The sequence below is a fragment of the Acinonyx jubatus genome, chromosome C1 (assembly GCF_027475565.1).
Source record: "Acinonyx jubatus isolate Ajub_Pintada_27869175 chromosome C1, VMU_Ajub_asm_v1.0, whole genome shotgun sequence".
NCBI classification, from domain to species: domain Eukaryota; kingdom Metazoa; phylum Chordata; class Mammalia; order Carnivora; family Felidae; genus Acinonyx; species Acinonyx jubatus.
In genome coordinates, this window is record NC_069381.1 from 150322501 (window position 1) to 150346600 (window position 24100).

The 24100-nt window shown below is 40.1% G+C and overlaps 1 protein-coding gene across 4 annotated transcripts in view; it reads right to left on the reverse strand.

The window, feature by feature from the left end:
• The window catches only part of FIGN (fidgetin, microtubule severing factor), a 133946-nt gene that overhangs the window by 1890 nt on the left and 107956 nt on the right, over positions 1–24100 (reverse strand). For all 4 annotated transcript variants that reach the window (XM_053215193.1, XM_027055616.2, XM_027055614.2 and 1 more), the window contains one exon: positions 1–7276. This exon is cut by the window's left edge and continues 1890 nt beyond it. In XM_053215193.1, coding sequence (XP_053071168.1) covers positions 5022–7268 — 2247 coding nt within the window. In that variant the 5' untranslated portion in view covers positions 7269–7276 and the 3' untranslated portion in view covers positions 1–5021. The remainder of the gene's footprint in view (positions 7277–24100) is intronic.

Consider the following 24100-nt stretch of genomic DNA (forward strand, 5'->3'; position numbering starts at 1 on the left):
CTTATCATTTAGGTTGCTAATACTGTTCAGTGTAAAGACAGTCTTTCTGAGGTAGACTGTTCAAGTTCAAGGACAAGTCTTTTTCTTAGGAAATGCATGACATTCAAAAAAAGACAACAAATAAATACTACATGTACAATATGTAGCAATGAGGTAGAAATGGTTATAAAGAACAATGTTTGAATATACGTCAGATGAAAAAAGAAAAAAAAAGAAATGAATATTCTCTAGCAACTGTATATAATCCACAAGGAGAAACACACATACACACACACACGCACGCACACACACACGCACGCACACACACACGCACGCACACACAAAGACACACAGAGAGAGAGAGAGAGAGAAAGAGAGAGAGAGATTGAAATAAACTTTTGCTTTTTTTTTTTATATCATAAGACAACAAGAAAGAATGAATGTGCTCCCAACCTTGGTGTACTACAGAACCATTTTATAAATATTTAACATTCTATAGGACTGATTCATATATTCTCACACAACTCTGTGGCAAGGCTGACCCATGCTGCCGACATTCTACATATCACTGAGACAGGGAGGTGAAATTTTCCTGCTTTCAGTCTAATTGTCTTTGACAATTGCAGTGCCTAGTGCTACACTGCTTGTGTTGTATTTAAAAACAGGAGAAAGAGGAGAGACTTGTTCATTAAAGATGCAGTATCCCTGGTTCACACAAATGCATCTGGCAGGTTCAAAATCGAATGTCAACCAGAGGTCTCAGCAGAGTGTGAGCCTCAGTTCATGTGTTGGTTAGTCACAAGTACAGCTGGTTTTGAATTCTGAAATACTAATAGCTCCACGTTTGCTAATGTGCTTCATATGAAAATCGGCAAGTGATTCAATAACCGAAGGTTTTACTTTTCAAAAGAAAAAAACATATGAAAACACTCGGAACTGTCACGTGGCCATGTGTATCCGCACATGTGAAGAAAAGGAAGGAACCAGTTGCTTCTGAATAATGTAAAAGAGATGTTAGTTTTAAAGTTCAAATAAGTGGTGAAAACAGCACACACATACACATACACACAAACACACACGCTAATTACATATATATATATATATATATATATATATATATATATATGAACTTTACCTTAGTGGCCTCAATACTTCAACAAACTGTGTCCCTTTCACTTTGCAAAATACAGTTTCAATGATCATGATAGCCAATTCTTGCTAAGAAACATGAGAATGGGATTCTAGTAGCATCTTTGTTTGGAGTTGGACACGTTTTTAGAGATACACTTTCTAAATGCCTCTAAAACGTATTTTCCAACTCACGAATAGATGTAAATTTACAAAGACCTATTGTAGGAATTAATTTGGACTTTTTGGGATGTATTCTTCTGAAAACTGTATAGCCAAGTACTATGCAGCCCATGTAAATTGACCTTGCTATTTTACATAGCATAGCCTCTGGATAGCTTTTATCACTTGCCCAGATGGTGCTTGGCCTATGTATTTTAGTGTAATGGTTTATTTTCTCCTTGATAGGTTTCAAATGCACAAGAAAACATTATACCCGTCTATCTGCATTTGAGTGGAATACAAACTGACTAATAGATAAACATTCTGTGTGAAAGTAAATAGCCTTAAAGTATACTGCCTTCACATTCCATTGATCAGCTCAGTCAGCAAAGTTTTCCATATCGTCACTAATGTTCTAAATATTTTGGTGAGAAGCATGCCAGGAGTGTAGGGTATTTCCATTTGTGTCGCACGTAAGGTCATTATGAACTACCTCTTGAATTTCTATTGATCCTTCTACTGAAGTAGTTTCCTTCACTTCCTTTTTGTTCCTGTTGGAAATGTTATTGCAGTTGTGAAGAAGAGAATTAGGGGCTAAGTGGACTGGCTCAAATCCCCTGGCCAGACGGCAAGGGATTTGGACTGGCTCATTACCTTACCTTCATTAGTGGCCTTCTCCAAATTCTTAGCAGTCAAAAAGAGGCCGAGAGTATGAAGCCCGATTACCCAGTTGTACTACCACTGATTGTACACATTCATTTCTCAGGATGTGGCATCCCACCCCCACCCCACGCTCCAGAAGGGATGGTCAGAACAGAGCTCATTATTAGGCTAGTCCATATAAGAGCTCGTCATGCTGCCATGCAGAATCAAAGAATCACAGGAGAGCACCAGCTACTCAAAGGTCACCTTATCTCCCCCAACAGATCTTCATTTCTTCAGCATGCCCAATTTCCTAAGAGATCAAATCCTAGAATTCACGAGGCTAAATGAAATTCACACAAGACTTCAGCTTCTGCCTAAATACATGGATTTTTGACCATTCACATCTCAAAGTAATTTTTTTAAGTCCCTTAAAGCTCAAAGCCAATACGTAGGTAGGCCTTGAATTTATTTTCAGTTTTATAAATGAGTGTAAAACACAACAGTGCAGTCATATTTGGCATTAACTCTTACTAGCCACAAAAATGTGGGTCAATATTGGATTTTCCAAAGTTGTCTAAATAAGACTGGGTTTGTCAAAACTTGCCAGTTGCTTTCAAGTGAACACAGCATGTTGGCGGAAATGAAATGTAATGTCTAAAAGACAGAAAATAGGTCAGCACTGTGCAAAAGTAAACTTGTCAGTGAGATCAATATGAACCTACAAGTTAATGGGGATATTAGAATCTTCTTACAATAAGAGATGTGCAGGGTAGAGCCAGAACACAATTATAGCATTTATTCACTTGTGAAAAGCAGAGGATGTATTTAAATATTATTTTTTGTATCCTTAATGAAGGCACTGCTTTTTAATATGGAATATTTATACGTAAGCACAGTCTTAGTTGATAGAATATCAGAGTAAATTAAATTTTGGTTCATTTGCTCAGTTTTTAGCAACATGAAAAATAAGAAAAAAAAGGGGGGAGCAGTGGTCAAGCATCATAAAATTTCAGAAATATGATGTAAGTCCTTCATTAGGCTTCTCTGTGTTAAGTGTCTCAGAGAATTTGACATCGTGAATGAAATCAGTCAAAATTTTTGCAGGAAAAAAAAAACAATAACAGAAAGAGCTTTCTTGGGGCTTCTCATTGCATTTATTTAAATTTTTAAAAAATGTACATCACTTTTTGAATACATAAAATGCCAGTGCTTTGCAACAGTTTTGTTACTGCATCTCTCAACTAAAAAAAAAAAAAAAAAAAAGGAAGGAAAAAAACAACCCAGGAAAAATACATTCAAAAAGCCAGGCTGTTCTGCTTATGCACGGGCAGCGGCTTTGGCAAGCTACAGCCTACACTGTCTGTTCAGAGGCATTGCCGAACGAACATCAGTTAGCTATCGATGAAAAGTTGCACATAAAGCATTAAAGGATACAAAGAACAACTTGGTGGGGAGCAGGAGAAGAATGGAAAATTAAGAAAAATGCCACATATGCCGGGGTGGGGGTGGACTCAGGCAGAAGCAAGCATGAAGACTGATGTTTCTGGAGACGAGACTTATGGGAAAAGATGGGAGAAAACAAAGTAACGAGTTTGACAAGGTATAGATGTGTGTGCACACGTGTGTGTGTGTGTGTGTGTGTGTGTCTCCACTTCCAATTTTCTACTTTAGTGTCCAAGAGAAATGTGACAAAACTGAGGTAGAAATGAATGTGGGAGCACTATAGCCCAGATTTCAAAATGAGAAGCAAAATTGCACTGAGAAGAGAGGAGTCAAAAAGGAGAGGGGATATAGATGTTCTTTGTGGATATATATATATATACACACACACACACACACACACATATATAAAGTTGATTGGTTGATTTTGTATTTATTTCTTTGTTTTTGCTTGCTATCTTCTGCATTCTATCAAACAGCACGGCAAGCCTATAAGCTAGATTAGTGAATAGAATGACACCATTCCCAGCAGTTTTAAGAGAGAACTTGCAAACCAACATCACCACCACCCTATGCAGTAAAAGGCAGTCCTAGTTTTTAGGTACTGTGACTTCCAGGGTCCTAAACAGGTCTTGTGGCTGAGTGTTCTAGGTACTAACATAAACTGAGTAAGTAGCTTTCCGTTAACCAGTGTACCTTTTAAGAACATTTTCACTTCATTATCAAGGAGCAATGTACGAAGAACTCTTGCAGTTTTTGACATAAAGAACTATTCTGCTCTGGTTTATTCCCCATAATTAGTAAAAGAATCTTTTTTAAAAAAAATCCTTCCATTTCTACTTTAAGTCGTAAATATTCAGTTGTATCACACGTCAGTATGTTTCTGGATACATTCAAAGTAATTTTCCTTGCTATCTTCCAATTGTTGAGGTAAACATACATTTTAATATAAAGTAACATCGAAGCCTATCCCATTACTCTCAGCAGTACATAGTGCTTTCAACACATTCCTTTGAGGTACTGTACAAATCACAATCGCTTTCCTGAGTTTTTGCAGACAAGAACATTAAAAGAAATGAACTGCAGAAATTAAGGTCCAGATTACCGTTACCCTGTTTTAACTGTTCTTAGCTTAATACTGCAGAACAGACAGGATTGAGGAATACTGTTGCTCTTAAAATGGCAAAAATCTGGTTTTCTGTCGTAACACAACCGTTCATCTCTTTAGTCCAATAATGTTTGAAGTTAAAGCTCTTTATATTAGCACATGCCACCAATGTAATTGTGAGGCAAACAAAAAAATAAAGCACCACTCCAGGCACTTGACAGCAACTAAATCTCGAGAACAGCAGAATGGAATCAACACACAAGGTTCACGTCCTTCTGAAATCAACACACTTGCACCTTGCTCCTTGGTGAGTGTTGTCTGGCTTGAACTGAACTGAGCATCAACAGATGCTTTCTGTCATCTGGGGCTTTCAAATCAGCAGCTCTCATCTGATGCGTTTTTCCTCCAAATCTACCCTGACGCTAAAGATGCAACGCAATCGTCATCTTCCCCAGTACCCTTTGCGATTTAAACACTACTGGAAAGGGGCTCTATACCCTATGTAGCAGGTTTTATGTGTGTGTGCCAACATTCATTACATTTTTTTTTAAAGAAGTTATCACTGACTGCAACCAAACATTTTGTTCCATTCAACATACATATCAAGCTCTTTTTGAGATATGCTAGGCTGAATCTTGCAGAAAGCATTTTCAAAGTCTTGATACGTAACGGGCCTCAACTGGCTGGGCATGATGGCTGAAAGGTCTGTGGCTGGCATGGCGTGGAGGGGGCCCACCGCTGCTTCCTGACACAAATGAGCCACGTCTAGTCCAGAAAAGCCTTCTGTGCGCTGGACGAGCAGTGCAAACTCCTTGTCATTGAGACAGTAATTGTGCTGTGAGAGCAGTTGTACTATTATCTGGTGCCTCGCTGTGCTGTCAGGAAGTGGGATTAAAAGTCGTTTCATGAAGTACCTCCGAAGAGATTCATCTATTTCTTCTGGTTTACTGGTGGCACAAATTACTACGATTTGGTCCTCAGCTGAAGTTAGTACAGTGTCCAGCTGCATCAGAAATTCCGTTCTCATCCGATTGACTGGACTGTGTTCCTCACTCACTTGAGGGGAGAGAAGCATGTCAATGTCACTGACAAAAATCACCGAGGGCTGGCGGCACCTGGCCACGAGAAAAGACGCGTGGATGATTTTTTCTGCTTCTCCTAACCACTTGGCAACGAGTCCAGAACCAGCGATTTTGAAAAACGTGGCCCCCAGCTGGCTAGCTATGCATCTGCCCAGTAACGTTTTGCCTGTTCCCCGAGGCCCAAATAAAAGGATGCTCCGAGGTGAGGCCGTCAGTCCACTGAACGCGTCTGACCTCAACACTGGCCATAAAACCTCCTCTTTAATGACGGCCTTTACCAGGTCGAGGCCAGCGATGTCATTCCAGTCCACCGGTGGTCCTTGGGCGATAATCTCATTGGTTACCAGGTCAATGAGGTGCGTGTCGGTATTCTTCAGTTGCTCGTCCACAGAGTGGTTGGATGAGGTAGCTGCACGGAGTCCAGGGCCTTGCATCGGGTGAGAGAGGAGCTGCCTGTGCTCGTCCCCGTGCTCACTCATTACCGGCGACGTGTACTTCCCAAAGGATTCGCTGGATCTCGATCCCAGGGAATTTTTAGCAGTACTATAGGAAGGAGGGGTCAGAGCCCTACTGGACTGGCTGCTGAATTTCCTTTGCTGTTCAGAGGACATTAGCTGCTTCGTTGGCTTAAATGCTAAGGATGATGTTTCAGCACTTCTGTCAAAGCCATTCCCCCGATTCGAGTTTGAAATGCTGTTGTCGGGCATTCTGTACATGGGGCTCTGGGTAGATCTCTGTTGGCCGTAGCTGTAATTTCCGTAACTGGAGTCCATCTCTCCTTGCCCTGCCATATAGAAAGCTTTCCTTTTGAGAGAACTCGCCGAACTGTTGGCCAGAGCCGCGGGGGCGATAGGTGTCAAACCATGGCCCTGGTAAGTGTAGCCAGGAACAGTGGTGGGGGGCAGAGGGGTCGGAGCAGGGATTCCTGAAGGCAGGTAGGCTGAAGGAGGCGGCGGCGCGCCCCCGGGGCTGTACCCAGATCCCACGGCAGTCTGAGGCGGGTAGCTGGCGGGGGGATAGCTGTAACTGGAGAGGTTAGAGGTCCCATTGTAGCCCGGGACCAGGGCGGGCGGCGGGGGGGGCGGCGGGGGCGGCTGCAGGAGCCCGGAGCTATGCAAAGGGGAGGGGTGAGGTGAGGGCAGGGCAGGCGCCGGCTGGCTGCTGTACGTCGAATGCAAATACGAGCCGTTGTATCCCGGGGCGTATTCCTGAGACGGGAGCCCTGCGTGAAGGCTGGGCACGGTGTGGCTTCCGCAGGTGCTACTCGAGTAGCTAGGTTCTGTCAGGTTGCTGGCCACCCCAGGAGAGCTCCCTATGCTGGCAGAGACATCTGCCGGAGGGAGGGCCGCACTGACTCCGGCTTTGCTGGCCGTGATGACATCCGGGACACAGTTCATGGGATAGACCGCTTCCGAATTCAAGGAAGGCTGCCAGGGTTCGCTTTCATTCTTCCGCCCGTTCACCAGCCCCGAGGGCGCGTCCGAGTAGTTGCTGAGTACGGGCCGGTCCACGGGGCCTTCTAGGATGCCAGAATACTTCTCTGCGTACTTTTTTAGCAGGTTGGAGGCAGTCAGAGCAGATATGTCATCGTTTGCCCAGGCATACTGATAGGTGCGCTGCAAATGACCTCGGTAGGCTTCAACTTTGTGGGCAGGAGACCGAGTGGTTGAGGTGATGTCAAAGTGCTGTTCTGGCCACTGGGCATGCTCCGGCGTCCACTGCATCTTCAAGCCTGAGGGTTGCGGGGTTGGGGGGGGGGGGTTGGGGAGGAAAGGGCGAGGAGGGGAGAAACGTTAATTTACAGAGATACTCATCAGAAGTGTTAAAGCTTTCCCCCAACTTCTTTCGTTACCTATTCCTCTCTAACGACATCGACATTATAAAGAATTCTCACAGTTCATCGTATCTCTTACGATCCGTACCGTAGGTACGCTTTAAAACGGACCGAAGTTGGGGCGCCTGGGTGGCTCAGTCGGTTGGGCAGCCGACTTCGGCTCAGGTCATGATCTCGCGGTCCGTGAGTTCGAGCCCCGCGTCGGGCTCTGTGCTGACAGCTCAGAGCCTGGAGCCTGTTTCAGATTCTGTGTCTCCCTCTCTCTCTCTGCCCCTCCCCTGTTCATGCTCTGTCTCTCCCTGTCTCAAATAAATAAATAAAAATAAATAAATAAATAAATAAATAAATAAAATGGACCGAAGTTCAGTCCTGTGTAAAAAGTAAACCGAATTTAAACAAGAACTCTGTAGAAGACCTTTTTTTTTCTTCTTTTAAGTAATAAGCAAATCTGCTTCTGTGAAGCCTATCAAGTTACTTGCTACCCACACGCAGGAACGCACCTATATGTACACACACCTTCCTGTCAAATTAGAATTCAGTCACAGGTTCTTACAATGAAATAGGCATGTCTTTTCAATATCTAGCACGTGATACTATTAAGCATGTGCAATAGCTAGCTGTTCCGTCTCTTGACATCAGAGTTTCTGTTTTATATTTTAACCAATATAAAAATGAGACACAGCTGACAGATCACATCTAGGACCCCTCTCTTATTTGGCACTGAACACCTAGTTAGCACAGTATAATGCTCCCTGCGCAGAACAATATGACACAGACATAGCAGGTCATTCCATAATCCAACTCTCATCTAAAGTGCTCCACGACAGTTTCAAATCTGCTTCGTGGAGTGCAGCAAAGCAATCTCCCAGGCAGCGCTCCATCGCTTTCATCGCACAAAGCCTACAACTCGGTATGAATTACAACTGGCTCCTTTCTGCCTCTCAGTTCTGTTGTTGAGTCTCTGGAAAAAAAAACAAGCATCACTTGTCTGTCGGTCTTCCAGCTGGCATTCTCCCTCCTTCTCCTATAATCCTTCCCTCTGCTTTACAGTCTCCCAGTGCTAATAGGGGAGGATACATATGCACATATATATCCACACACACGTACAAATACCTACAAATATATATATATCCTACATATATATATGCATATATATACACACACACATATATGTCCACGCACATATACCTATATATGCATATACCTATTATGTGTGTTTGTGTGTGGAGAGAGAGAGAAGGGGGAGGGAGGAAGAGAGGAAGGGAGGAAGGGAGGGAGGAAGGAAGGAAACAGGTGAAAGAGACCTGTTTCTTATAAGAATAGAGAACAGGAAGAGAATCTGGATTCTCTCTACATTTCTGTGGGAAGCAGTGTGTGGCATAAACTCAAAGAGTGCAGCCAGATAATGAGATGCTATGGGTAATTCTATCACCTGCTAGATTACTAACTGAAGCAAGGTGACTTAAGTAGCAAACTGTAAAGCAAGAGTATTTGCTCAGAATCAGAGAATCACTTGAATTTCACAGTTTAAAGAGACCTTAGAAATGACCTTATTTCACAGATTAGGGAACCCGCACCCAAAGGGATTTATAACATACCCTCGGGGATTCACATAGACTTGGTTACAGGAGAGCACCAGAACCCTGTTTTGTTTCCCAGGGCTGGCTCACCCCATTCCAATCTCTGCTTGGTTCCAACACTTCCTATTCTGGGCCAGCTACATTAAGTAGGCCTCCTTCATCTCCTTTGTGTTACCCAAAGTGAATTTTGTGAACTGTCTTATGCCCTCTGGCAGAGATTCCTGGATAAAGAGGAGGCCTGGTCTAAGTGAAGCATCTGTGGCATCAGCTCCCTTCTGAATTACTGCAGTCTATTTTGACAGCTCCGACCCCCTTCTGCCTTCCTTCTCCAACCCCTTTAGCTCTTCATTCCCTGACTCTGGCTTCTGACATGGCCAGCTTTGACTCGCTGAGCTAAACTGAACACAGCACAGAGTTTGGTAACAGAATGGCATGTTGATTCCCTTCTGACTCCCTCTTACTTGTTTGCAAAACCACTGCACCAGACACTGGAAGTTAATTAGCAGGATGATGCTGTGCTAATTGTGTTAATTTACAAGGTTTTAGTCAAAGAGAATCATGCCAGGGCTGGCACTGCTGTCATGCTTCCGACTTAATGATTAAGAAATACTGAAAACAAGGTGGGAAGGATTGCAGTAATTACACAATAAATGAATAAAGCAACAGGATTCATTTGCAAATATATTTTACTGCAGTTGTACTCATTTGCATTTGGATTTTTAAAAAGGATCCATGTAGATATTGACTTGCAAATCACCATCTCAGTTAAATTAAGTCTGAATGCTGCACGGTATAACTTAATCAAGCTCTCGCTTTTTTTTTTTAAATAAAAATACAAAAGACCTTCTACTTCTCCTGCAGATGCAACAGATTCTTTCTTCACTTTCCTTTCCCTTACTCCTCCCAAATCTTCCTGTGTTTCTCTTTTAAAACTCTATGAAAAATATCAGTGGGGAAAAAAATTGTGAAATCCTGATGAAGTACAGCTTGCATCATTTCAGTCGGAGAAACTCTGGGGGTGAGCTCTAGGAGGGACTGAAGTGATATTCTTAATTGTCTCTGCTTTCTCAATCATTTCTTTTTAACGGGTGCGGGGGAGGTGGGCAGGAAAACACATCGCAGAATGGATGAAATGACCAAAACCACACTAAAAGGGGGAAAAGATGCAATTTTAATGAAGCAGCATTTCAGGAATCATACTTTCATTAAATTCAACTGGAAATTATTAAGAGCAAATCACCAGGAACCAATCGCAAGTAATCAGTATCTAAATTCTCCTAGTGTCATGGGATTTACTTCAAGCCTTATAAAAAAGGAAAGAATATTAATGTGACTGTAATGTAGAACTGTCTAAAAGACCTACAAATTCATTAGTCCTGTAAATTATTTCCAGGGAATTTCTATTAGGGTTTTTTCTTTAAGAGATTATCAAATACAGAGTTGAGAAAATAAGAAGGCACACGTGCCATGAGTGGAAATTTGATTAGATTGATACAGAAGAAACGTGAATAAATGTCTTGAGAGGAGGTCTCCGAAAATATTTTGGGAGTCATAGGAAATGGAATTTACCACAAACACAACATCACACACACACGTACGTGCACACACATGCACGTGCGCTGTAAGGCATGGGTTCCTTTCAGTTAGCTGAGCTCAGCCATTGTTGGCATTAGTCAACATACATGATAAAAGCCCATTAAAAACAATGAAATGCTCTAGATTTAGAATCATTATTTAAAAAACAAAAAAGGGCATCCTTCCACCTTATTGGCTTACATTTTTTTTCTTGTAAATGATTCGTTTATTCAAAATGTGCAAAAAATGATTTTAGTAAGTTATGATCACTGTAAAAGAAAGGAATATCAAGTTGAAATAAAGTAGGTTGGTCATTTTCACTGGGTACGTCTGCAGAGTTTAACTCTAGCAAAACGAATACATTTCCTAAGGTTTCTGTTTCATCCGAAATTAAAAAAAATCCTATCAAAATTATTTATTTGGGACAATTACCGGATATACCATTGCCTTTTGATTCTCATGCTATTTTTAGATGTGCTTTCCAAGATGATTGCAAGTTTATCTATTGATGCATACTAAAGGACAGTAACCTTAGCAGGGCTGCAAAAGGCAAGAGTGAGCTTTGATGAAATAACCTTAAGGGATCAGAATCATTCACATCACATCCCTTGGAACATGAGTACTTACCCTGTGTTTTAAAATCATTAATATTACCTGAAAGTGTAAGTTCATAGTTAACCATGAGCTAGTTCTTAGTGGCAGCTGAAGAAGCCAGCGTTCAGGAGACTGTCCTGGCCTTGGGAGCACAAAGAACTTTTTCATCAGTTTCTTGAATTTTAATAATAATTGGAAGGCGAGCCAAGCCTGTTTGTGTTGCTGTTATTATTGTTCTGTTTATCGACGGTGATGTTTCTGATGTGAAATAGAAGCAAACTGTAGAGCCAAATGTTCTTTGAACAAAAAAGCATGCCCCATTTGATTGTATTGCTGTTGTCCGTGAGTAGGAAGCAGCACGTGTATGTCACTTAACTTGGCACCCAAATAATAAGATGGGCTTTAAAAACAGCTTTCAGATGGTTTCTCTTTGGAACGTGAAGCGAAAAGCTCAGAAACAATACTATTTCACCATTGTTAGAAACATGACTCCAGAAGAACTTCCACTGCTGTTTAGAAATAGCTTATTAACTAGGTACCGTAAAAATTCAGGAAACAAAGGAAAGTAGAAAAAAAAGAATAGCTCTTCAACACAATTGACGAGTTGTTCCAAAACATCAGCTTTTGTTTTTGAAAGGATCAGAAAATTCTTACCACGGCTGGCAAGTTTCACGAGGCAACGCGTTTGTTTTTAAAATATGTAATTTAAAGAAAATTGCTTTTAAGATACTTTAACATAAGTATTACGCAAGAATGATTGATACTACTGTAAAAAGCCCGAGCGTTTTGTTATTTTATTGTTATAAGAGGAATCTCTGTATCTATCAATGAACAAGCCTATATTTCCCATAACACTGGACAGTTTGGATCACATTTCCCATTCTTATCATTCCTGACCACTTTATAACTTAGGCTTAACTGCTAAACAGTGCTGCCTCACTGCTTTACTCGCTCCATTTTGTTCTTGAACTCTGTTGAGACAAAACAAGTGCGACACCCTTCAAAGCTCTGTCATAGCTTCAAAATGATAAGGAAACGGTTATGCAGAGAAAACGCAGGATATAAAAACAACTTTCAGGATGGGAGGAAATCGGAAATAAAAGACTAAGCCCCTGGAATCTATTTTTTTTTTAATTTTTTTTAACGTCTATTTATTTTTGAGACAGAGAGAGACAGAGCATGAATGGGGGAGGGTCAGAGAGAGAGGGAGACACAGAATCTGAAACAGGCTCCAGGCTCCGAGCTGTCAGCACAGAGCCCGACACGGGGCTCAAACTCACAGACCGAGAGATCATGACCTGAGCTGAAGTGGGACGCTTAACCGACTGAGCCACCCAGGCGCCCCCCTGGAATCTATTTTTAGCATACATTCCTGGAAATAGTCACCTCAGGCCCTCACTACCCCACCCCCACCCCTACCTAACATACCTATGCTGCTCAGCAGTTCATCGGGTCTAAAAGAGCCGTTCTCTACAAGGTTCCCAAAAGGTAATTCTGGCTGAAGTCCTAAGGGCAGGGACCTGAGGCAAACACTTGCAGGCAGGGAGGGCTTGCTTGCCCTAGGATTGCGGCACGGTGCGCACACGGGCCTGCCCGGCGTCACTACACCTGTTACAACCCTTTGGGCTATGGTACCTCTGAACTTTTCATTATTATTTATTTAAATACATTCTGAAAAATGATTTAATACCGCATTTATCCATGTTCTCTTTAGAAAACAATCACTTCTGGGGTAAATATAACAAAGTACAGTTGATCCTTGAACAACACAGCTTTGAATTATGTGGGTCCACTTACATGCAGATATTTTTGATAAGTACATGACAATACTGTAGATGTATTTTCTCTTATGATTTTCTTTTTTTTTTAAGTTCATTTATTTTGAGAGAGAGAGAGAGAGAGAGAGAGTGTGTGTGCCTGCGCACAAGGGGGGGGAGGGGCAGGAAGAGAGAGGGGAAGAAAGAGAATCTCAAGCAGGTTCTGCACTGTCACTGCAGAGCCTGATGCAGGGCTCGAACTCACAAACCACAAGATCATGACCTGAGCAGAAGTTACTTAGCCGACTGAGCCACCCAGGAGCCCCATGATTTTCTCAATAGCATTTTCTTTTCTCTAGCTTACTTTATCGTAAGAATGCAGTATATAATACATATGACATACAAAATATGTTTGCATTGGCTGTTTATGTTGATGGTAAGGGTTCTGGTTAACAGTAGGCTATCAGTTTTCAGGGAATGAAACGTTATGAGCAGATTTTTGACACCTGAGTTGTCCAAGGGTCAGCCCGAATAGAACAGTTTACAGCCCCCTCTGCCTAATAATGCAACAGATTCATCGTCTCCTGGGTAGGAACAGCAGAACTAACACACAGAGCGTTCCGAATTTCAGGAAGAGAGGAGCAAATTCATTGGCTAAAAATATGGGCATAGTATGCAGTGATAAGCTTCATGAGAGAGCACCTACTAACGTCCTGGTACTGCAAACTGGCCCCATGTAGGATCTCCTTATCATGATTCTTCAGGGGGAGCGACGACCAAATGAAATGTTTGAGCAGACCCGGCAGGATTTTCCTTTCGTGGCCTCGCCCTCATAAGCCAAGAGGCCAACACAACAGTACATGGTATTCTCTGTATAACCCATATGATCTGGAATCTTCCTCAGTCCGTTTCCTGGTAATTCCAGTCTGAAAATGTGATGTCATATTTAAAAGTAATAGCTGAGGGAAAGTGAGAGGCGGAGCACAGAAACTGTATGTTCTCTTTAATCTGTTTAATCTGGTTTCATCTTCAGGACACCAAAATCAGAAGTCCTTAGGGACTGTTCATTTTATTTTCTCAACAACTTGAGGGCCCACTGTGTATAGAGCCTGTGGTTCAATGCTAAGAATTTAAGTCAAGGGGATCTGTTTCTCAGACAATGAAACTTTTTCAGCTTTCTGTCTTCTTTGTAACTTCGCATTCTAAATTCTCTTTGATTTTAGAGATTAAGGAAACTGTAAAAAGTGACCTACTCCCCAATACAGACAGTGTCTGCTATAGTTTGGTACTTCACTTACTATGGTACTTCACTTACTATGGGGTTGAAAACTATTTTGCCTAACACAGCATTTATTTGGAGGCCTTGCCTGGATGGTTGGCATAGAAAGGGACTGAAGAAAACATAAAGAAGGTTGTAGAATTTTGTTGGAAGGGTGAGCATCCTGAGTGTGAGAGCCAGACCACTGGCTTTGCTCAAACCATCACTTAATTGAACTAATCTTGGTGAAGTCACTTAAGCACATCAAACTCACTTTTCTCAGCTCTAAAACGTGAACTGTAATGGTATCGTATATCCTACTGGATTGCTAATAAGATTACCTAAAGTAATAATATTCATGAAAATGTTTTCCAGCTGTGAACTGCTATACAAATATTTCTTACTATTCTTTGGTTTTGAAAAATAATACAAGTGTATTAAACACAAAACAAAACTGACTAGACAGAAAAAAAGTAAAACCACTCTTAGAATTTATAAACCACTTTTTCTTCAACCTCAAGACAGCTCCTGAAAAGGAAATTTTCCAGTGGGAATGTGGGCTACAAGAAAGGTATAGCAATTCTTTCACACTCAGCAAAACACAGAGCGTGATCTTACAAAAACAGTGTCAGAAATTCAAATGTTTTCCATTCCAAATGTTTTCCTAGTATTTTATTTATTTTAAATGTTCCTCAACATGGTAGAGACCACGGCTAAGAAATAAAGTACTTAGAGGTTTTTAATCCAGTTAAAAATGATCTCCAAACCTGCAGCCTCAAAATAAGACGTTCTAATTACACAGCAATACTGTCAAATGATTTTTCTCCTTAAATCACACTTTCACACCTCAAGACTCCGAATGATAATACATTTTGAAGCAAATCACTCCCTCCTCCCATTTCACCATATTTGCATAAGGCAATCCTTTCTAACAACCACGGACGCATTTCTGGCTAAATGGTCCTTGGTAAGTACAGTTCCAATACCTCACCTCTAATGTAGAGACACTGACACCTGACTGCCTGGGGGCAGCATACAGCCTGCAACCGTCTTTTCTTTGGCCAAGCACAGGGTTTTGTTTTTGTTTTTGTATTTGTTTTTAATTTTTTTTTAACATTTACTTATTTTTGAGACAGAGAGAGACAGAGCATGAACGGGGGAGGGTCAGAGAGAGGGAGACACAGAATCGGCAACAGGCTCCAGGCTCCGAGCTGTTAGCACAGAGCCCGACGCGGGGCTCGAACTCACGGACCACGAGATCATGACCTGAGCCGAAGTTGGCCGCTCAACCGACTGAGCCACCCAGGAGCCCCCAAGCACAGGGTTTTAAAAGTCAGTGAACTTTTTAAAAAGAATCTGTATTTCCATATTTTCTATCATTTCAAGACAAACTGAATGATCTTACGTATCACTAGATCTCATTCTTACCTGGCTGAATCTGAGGCCCAGCTGCCCACTTTGGACATAGCATGCCCTCTCCCCTGGGTCATGGTGGCCCCGCTCCCTAGTAAAACATCGGGTATTTTTATGGTGCCTATTGGTCACATAAACAACCAAATTTATGACTTCACTCTGACGCTTCAAGCTTCAGCTTTTATACTTAAGTACGTTTTCTTGAAAACTAGCAAGCATGCGGTTCTAAAATTTCAACAAATAGTATCTTTATTTTTTTTAAGTTTAGTTATTTATTTTGAGAGAGAGAGAGAGAGGGAGAAAACAAGGGGGGACAGACAGAGAGGGAGAGAGAGAACCCCAAGCAGGCTCTGCGCTGTCAGCACGGAGTCCGTTGCGGAGCCTGACCTCAGGTTCGCAAGATCATGACCTGAGCCGAAATCAAGAGTCAGCTGCTGGACTGACTGAGCCACCCAGGCCCCCAAACAAGTAGTATCTTTAGAAAAGAAAATTCTTACACACTGTTTATTATATGCATTCCTGTCCCCTTAATCAAAACGCAAGGAAAGTAATGGATATGTTTCTTGTTGATTCAGTATCGTTAGGACAGCAGTGTAGAATAATGAATAACGGTTTCTTAAAAAGCTGGTTTCCATGTTGCTGTTTATTTTAGTGTTTCCCCCTGTGCTCTGACGTGTCTGATGCTTTTTCTCACTGTCTTCCCTATGTTAAGTCCCACCATTCCTAATATGCTCCTTTGAATATGCCATAGGTTCTGATACCACAAACCAAAGCTCCGTTTAATTGTAGAGCTTCCCCTATTAGTCAGTCATGAGTACAACTTTTGAGATACTGTTTAAGTTACTCCAAAGTTACGCTTCTTATTTCTTTACAGAAAGTCGTTGCATGGCTGGTATCTGCATAAGCAACCGATCTTGTTCTACGTATCATCATTTGGGGCATAGTAAGAACTGGTATTCAATGTTATGGGCATCGTGACTGGGACTAGAATGATATATACCCCACCCTTCAGTTAAATTTGTGTGTGGCTTATGATCTGAATCAGTGTCCCTAAAATATATTACATTTTATTCATAGCAACGAAATATGGCCAAATGTAAAAATGACTATTTTGCCAACATTTCATACTGAGGAGGAAACTTGTTATGTGTTGGTCTGATAGGTCATCATTTTTAACATATAAGATGTTTATAAGAGGATGGCTTACACTTCTGAGGATGAATGCATGAGCACTTATGCAAAGCAACTTACCCTGATGAAAGAAAGACACATTTAGTCCACTGAGTTTACATTCAATATATGATCAGGATGGACAGCCTATCTCTTGAAGCAGCCCAGGAAATCATAAACATAATTCAATTAATTTTTTTTTTCCCTGTGAGGTCCTAACATTTCCAAAACTCAAGTCCGAGTTTTCAAATAAACATATAATCATGCTCACATCAAATCCATATATTTTAAAATTATAAATGTAGGGTTTTTGTTTGTTCATTCATTTGGGTTCCCCTTCCCCGCCCCGCCCCAAGGGCTGGGTTTTACAAAAGTTTCTGTGTAAAAATTTTTGAGTACTAATCTAAGTAAAGGAACAGTGTCGAAAAGTCTGTGTATAATCTAAAAGTGTATTACCAAAAGTAATTCCCAAGAACACAAGGCTATGCATATACATGCAATTTAAGTGTTTTTTTTTTGTTTGTTTGTTTTGAGAGAGACAGAGACAGAAGTTCTAAACCAGAGACAGTGCATTGCACTGACAGCAGAGAGCCCGAAGTGGGGCTTGAACTCACGATCCGCAAGATTATGACCTGAGCCGAAGTTGGACGCTTAACTGACTGAGCCACCCGGGCGCCTGCATATACATGCAATTTAAAATATACACATGATTCATACTCTGAATCTTAGTATTTAGTGTCAGGTGTCATCAACTATTGCCAGGGAAAGAGTTTGAGGGTTACTAGGCAAGAGGACTGATTTTTCCATGTTAAGTCAAATACTTTGTTTATTCTACCTCTGTGAATGTTTTTAGACAATTTGTAACCAGCTCAAATAGTGCTTTGTAGTTAACCTTTAAAGATGTTCCTTTATGGCCTTTCATTGCTCATGCTGTCTCTTCCCTTTCCCCATATACGTTTTCAATCCATTACAGCCATCTACCCTTCCCCCCAGTTCTTTTTGTCATACAAAGATCATCAGGACATACCACATATGTCCATAGGGACTGCCAGACTAATGAATATGTATGTTCTGTGTCACAACAGAGCACTCCCCTTGTTCTGCGGTATCAACCCTCTTATGTGTGTAAATAACAGGTGAGCTGTGTAGCGTGCGGGGATAAACGGGGTTAACACAACCTGAAAGCCCCATGCTAGATTCGTAGTAGCCAGCCTGTATGGTCGATCCAGAAAGAGAAAGCCACACGCCAAAAGTATTGTGCATTTTCTACGTGTTTTGAGTCTTTATTTTTACAAAGGTCTCTGCCGAGGCAACATTACCATTGTCCTAAAAGTCTGAGGTGATTTCAATTGATTCTCAAGTTACCATTGTGCCATATACAATAAATTTGCACGTTCAGTTAACACAAACAGAGCATGGTACCAACCTTGAATTATGACACGGCTGGTTAATTTCCTTGGTCACGATCCTAAAATGTTATGTTAATCATTATGTGCACATACGGCTATTTCTAAATAGTTATTTGCACATGTGTATTCTATTTCAAGTATATAAATGCAGAGCTCAATTTAGTTATATTTAAACTGAACTGTTCACTTTTGCTCAACACACCATGCTGACATGGGTCATAAACAAATTTCAGAATCTCTCAAGCCCCACGACATTGTGCAAGATGCAATTTGTACTCATCCTCTTTTTCTGTGATCCTCTGGAACCTTACTCTAAAAAGACAGTTTACATAAAACAAAATAGACCACTGAGACTGCTTATTTAAGATTGAGGGCTCTCTCGTAATTAGACAAAGAAGTAGAATATTACTTACATATACGCATACAACTCTTCAACCGTTCTCCTTAAAAACTCTGCTTAAGGTGACTCTACAGTGTGCAAAGCTCAGACAAAATTTGTTTAGGTTATTTATGCATTTTTTTCTCTTTTTGGCAATCTGGGCATTAATTTTTAATGCAATAGCAAAATAGTGTCTTGGACTTTGATAAAAATATTCTATAGTCAGGGCTGGGTGACATAGTGCATTAATTCAGTGTCCTTCACTCCAGGGACCTGTGTATAATTTAGTCCAGCCTGAAGAAAATAACTTTGATCTGAAGGCAGTGGAAAAAGCTACATATGAAATGAGTTTAGGTAGGTTTAGGGTTGTTTCTTCCATGTAAGACAACGTATGAAGATAAACTGCTTTCGAATACAATCAACATGGTCCATGAAAAGCTCTGGCTCATAACACTATTCTCCCTATGTCTCCGTTCTCCCCACCGAGGCCCCATTCTATGGTCTGGTGAAATAAACCTGAGCACCACCTATAATTAGGATGCTCTAATTTCCAGATAAACAGAACGTTGTTAAAAGTGCAGTGTGAGTGACAGTACAGTCATTAGCGCCGTTGGCTCTTCCATTTGTAAAAACAAAGAATGCTATATAATGAGACAGAAGTGGAAGAGAGGATAGCAGCATCCTCAAAGAAAGTGGCATTTCCTGTCCTGGTGGGGGTGCCCAACAACCTAGCCTTGGGGAAATGCTAACAATAGGAGGGACCATAAGTAAGGGAATTGTTTCTTCAGATTCTATCTTGATCGTGTTCCCTCTGACAGTATGTAACTACACAGTATTTCATTTCATTTACTGTTACAATAGACAATGCCATTACACCCAAACAAAACAAAACAGAAAACTTTAGGCCTTGGCTGAATTTTTAAAGTGACTGGTCTAGGGGGCACCTGGGTGGCTCAGTCAGTTAAGCCTCTGACTCTTGGTCTCAGCTCAGGTCATGATCTCAGGGTTCCTGACTTTGAGTCAATGCACTGTAGGTGCCGAAGCCTGCCTGGTATCCTCTCTCTTCCTCTCTCTCTGCCTCTCTCTCTCTCTCTCTCTCTCTCTCTCTCAGAATAAATAAACTTAAAAGAATGATTAGTCCAGTGACATTAACCACATGAAATACATATCCTTTCTTTTGCTTATAATTCTACAATCAATTCCAATCTCTCTTCAGTTGTGAATAAATATGACTTACTTTTGTCTCTAATACAGCAGTTAAGAATAAATTTGCTCTCAATACTACCCTTAGAGTTAAAAGCTGTAAGGACGTTGCTTCTATATGATGTAATCAATATGACAATTGTATACTTCTTACCTATAATAAACTACTTTATTGGCCTCCGTAAGATATGGATAAGCTACATACGGTATTTGTTACTATTCTAAGGAAAAGGGAGAGAACAGTCGCATTTTTAAATTAGCAGATAATTTGAAATAAACATTTTTTTCAACGTTGCAAGTTTTTATTTAAATTCTAGTTGGGGGCACCTGGGTGGCTCAGTAGGTTAAGCGTCCGACTTCGGCTCAGGTCATGATTTCATGGTCCATGGGTTTGAGCCCCATGTTGGGCTCTATGCTCACAGCTTGGAGCCTGGATCCTGCTTCAGTTTCTGTGTCTCCCTCTCTCTCTCTGCCCTTACCCCACTAGAGCTCTGTCTCTCTCTCTCTCTCAAAAATAAATAAACATTAAAAAATGAAATAAAAAAAAATTCTAATTAGTTAACATGTAGTGTGATACTAGTTTCAGGAGTAGAATTTAGAGATTCGTCACTTACATAGGATGCCCAGTGTTCAATCACAACGAAAGAAACTTATTTTCAAATTTGCTAGTTTTGGGGCACCTGGGTGGTTTAATTGGTTAAGCATCGGGCTTCAGCTCAGGTCATGAGATGGAGTCCTGACCTGGGCTCCATGCTGACAGTGCAGTCTGTTTGGGATTCTGTCTCTCTCCCTCTCTCTCTTCCCCTCCCCCACTGGCTCTCTCTCTCTCTTTCTTTCTCAAATAAAACTTAAAAAGTATATAAAATAGGGGTGCCTGGGTGGCTCAGGTCATGATCTCGCGGTTTGTGGGTTCGAGCCCCGCATCGGGCTCTGTGCTGACAGCTCAGAGCCTGGAGCCTGCTTCGGATTCTGTGTCTCCTCCTCTCTCTCTGCCCACAACCCACCCCCCTCCACCCCACCCACGCTCATTCTCTGCCTGTCTGTGTCTCTCAATAATAAATAAACATTAAATTTTTTTTTAATTATATAAAATAAAAATAAATAAATAAATTTGCTAGTTTTAGTTGCTTATGTTGAAAGAGTAAATAAGTCAAATCTTCCTGCTCCCTCTTTAAACTGTGTACATCCTAGTTGCACAATGTCCCTAAACGAGAGGAAAACCAGAACCTGCAGGTGATCCAGGTAGGCTACCCAGAAAAATCAAATCTAGGTGCCTGTGTGTATGTGGGTGTGTATTTAAGTGTTATGTCTGTAGTTACAGAGAAGATACAGAGAAAACAGAAGGAAAATGACAGAGAAAGAAAAGAGATTTTTTAACTTGCTTTTATCCTAAAAATCGTCTGCTTTCCTATCAATAATCTCAGAATCTGAAGTTCATGCTAAATGATTTAACAAACGTGGAGAGCATATTTTCAATCACAAGTTTAAGCATATTTAAGGTTTTCTTTAGCTAGTTATTTATTATTTATGGCCTAAACCAAGTCATATACCTCAAAAAGTTTCCATATTTATAAAACTTAAACTTTTATTTATCCCAAATTATACTATGAACGCTCTTCCTTAATTGAGCATTCACTTTCAAGGAGGTCTGGGTTTACATGTGTAAAGTCTTCTTCAAAAAGGAAATCTAATAACAATTTTATTACATATTAATACATTTTCTCAGTTGCATGCAAAGAATAAAATCATTTTTTAACTGAAGTATAGTTGAGATGCATTTTAGAATCATTTTCCAGGAAATGTTAAAAAAAATCCTTGAAAAGCAATTAATTAAAATCTGTAACCATTGGTTTACATAAGAAAGCACCCCAGTTGTTAATTTAGAAGCGTTTTTTGTGTTTTCTATAGAATTGTTTTTTTGTTTTTAAACAGAATAGAGAATTCATAAAAGTAATGATGAATCATAAGTCTAAGAACATTCCTTTCTCATTAAAATGACATACCTGAACTGGTCTCCTTTTAAGTAAATCTTTTTGAAAGCATCCAGATGCCTACAAGAGCATTCATTTATATTTGCCTTGCGTCTCACGGCCATTACCTGATCACTTAGCTAACTTGTGAAGTTTTTCAGGTGAAGATGTTTTATTATGCCCTCCGTTTTTTAAATGCTTCTTCATCCAGCCATTGTTTTCCTGTTTTACCCGCGAAATTATTTTATCCTGTTCAGTGTCAAATGATATTGTACTTTAAAAAAGAAATCTATTCAGAGAATATAGCATAAAATAGTGCATTGCATCCCTGGCCATAGCTCCCAGAAGCATTAAAATGTTACTAGAGTACCCAAATGACAGCAGTGACAGCTTAATCACTTAAAGGCTTTTTACATTAACAATTTTTTTCTTTCAATTTAAGCAGTAATATTCAGGCATGATTTAATAGGAGGTTAGCTGTTCAGTGCAGCTAAATAACGCACTTTTTTTAAATATCAAAATCAAGTTTAGTGTCTAATGAACATTTCTTTACACTTTCTGAAATATTCGTGCATGTTCATAAAGCTAGGTTTCTTTTATTTTTTCCCCTCCCATATATGTATTTAAACAATCGGCCTGATAATTAGCATGCACAGTCCAACAGCTTCCTGCATTGTTATGATTTTAAGCAGAAGATCCATGGATAAAATGTAATTGAAAGGTGAGCCTATTAATCTGAAGAATAACCTCCACAAGCCAAATAAGAATGAATCATTTTTAAGTCTCCACCTCATTTATAGCTTTATATTCCTAAGGAAAAAAAAAAAAAACAGAGAGAAACTAAAGGTGACCTTATTTAGACATATTAGTCAAGACAGCCTTTGCTGTTTTTAAGCAAACATGATTGTGACTCCACTTTGTCCGTCCAGCTTTCCAGTGTGTAAATTGGATGATGACTTGGACAATTCTCTCTTCATTAGTGAACCGTGGAAAGGAAATACAGAGATGGCTTTTTATTTTTTAAACTCTCCAGTGTCTTGTAGCCAGATTCTGAGGCACCAAGGAAATATATATGTATATGTATATATATTTTTTTCTAGACAAGCTGTAGTAATTGAAATGAAGTCTAATCAGACTCATTACTGTTTTCAGCAATTTGCACGACCAAAGATGCTTATTAGGTAACTGTGTTTAATAAACCACTCTTTAGAAAAATACCAGTAATGAGCTCTTAACAGCCAATCTTTAGCGTGAATGTAATGTGAAAAGTGTTCCTAGCGCTGAATAGATTTTCACATTTAGTAGTGTCATAATTAAGCTCCATGAATTGGATGCTGTGATGTTAGATTTATTATAATAATCTTATTTTTTTCCTATTTTAAATATACTTGGGAATACAGTCATCTTCTATTACAGTTGGGTCTATATTCATTGTAAGGCCAAATTTAGGCTAATGCCAGGCTGGTCAAAAGGTTTTTCAGCTTAGGATTTGTTAATGAATGATAAGCAAGGATTTTATAACTGATAATTGATTCTAGCAGTCAAGTGTTTCCTCATCAGCATCCCCACACCTCTTCCTGTCATTTGCTTACATATGAAAACTTATCTTGAGATATATATACATTGTGATCATTTAGAGGAAAAATCACTTTTCTACCACTAAGGTAAAACACGGACAAAAATGGATATTCTGAAAGGAATAGTTGAAGAAACATTGGTCTTTCATAATAGCAGCTATAAATAACATTCTATTGCTTCGTTAGACATCGTTTTTAAAAAGGTGAATACCATTTTCCTCCCTGACTCTTCTTTTTTGTGGCACTATTTACTAAGATCTTAACATTAAAGAACAATATTGCGGATATATATTATTTATATGCACTAAGGGCGGTCATGAGCGTTAGCTAGGCTTCTTATTGATAAGGGCAAAAAAAATGTTATACATGTCTAACAAGAGGAGTTATTTCCATGCAACATGATGCATGTGCTAAAATAAGTTTATATCTATGGAGTCTGTATCGATGAAGCCATCAGTAGAGTATATCCTGCGGAATTTCCATGTGCATAGTAATTATATAGAAAGCATTGAAAATATTCCTTGAGAACATCTAAACAAGACTTCAAGGAAGCTCTTGAGCTTACTGTCATAAAATATCTCCCAAGAGAAGACAAATATCTGTTCTTCACTGAAGGTAACCCAAAAGATGACACAATTAGCTTTGAAATGAGACTCTAGACATTCTGCAGCGGGTCCATAAAGATAATCAATAAATGAAAAAGTACAAAAATAACAGGAGACTAAGATTTTATACCCATTCATGATACAATGTTAAGAAGGATTCTGCTGCTGAATGATTCTCCTCCCAGTACACTCATTTCTTCTAACCTCAAGCTTCATGACGCCTAATTGGAGC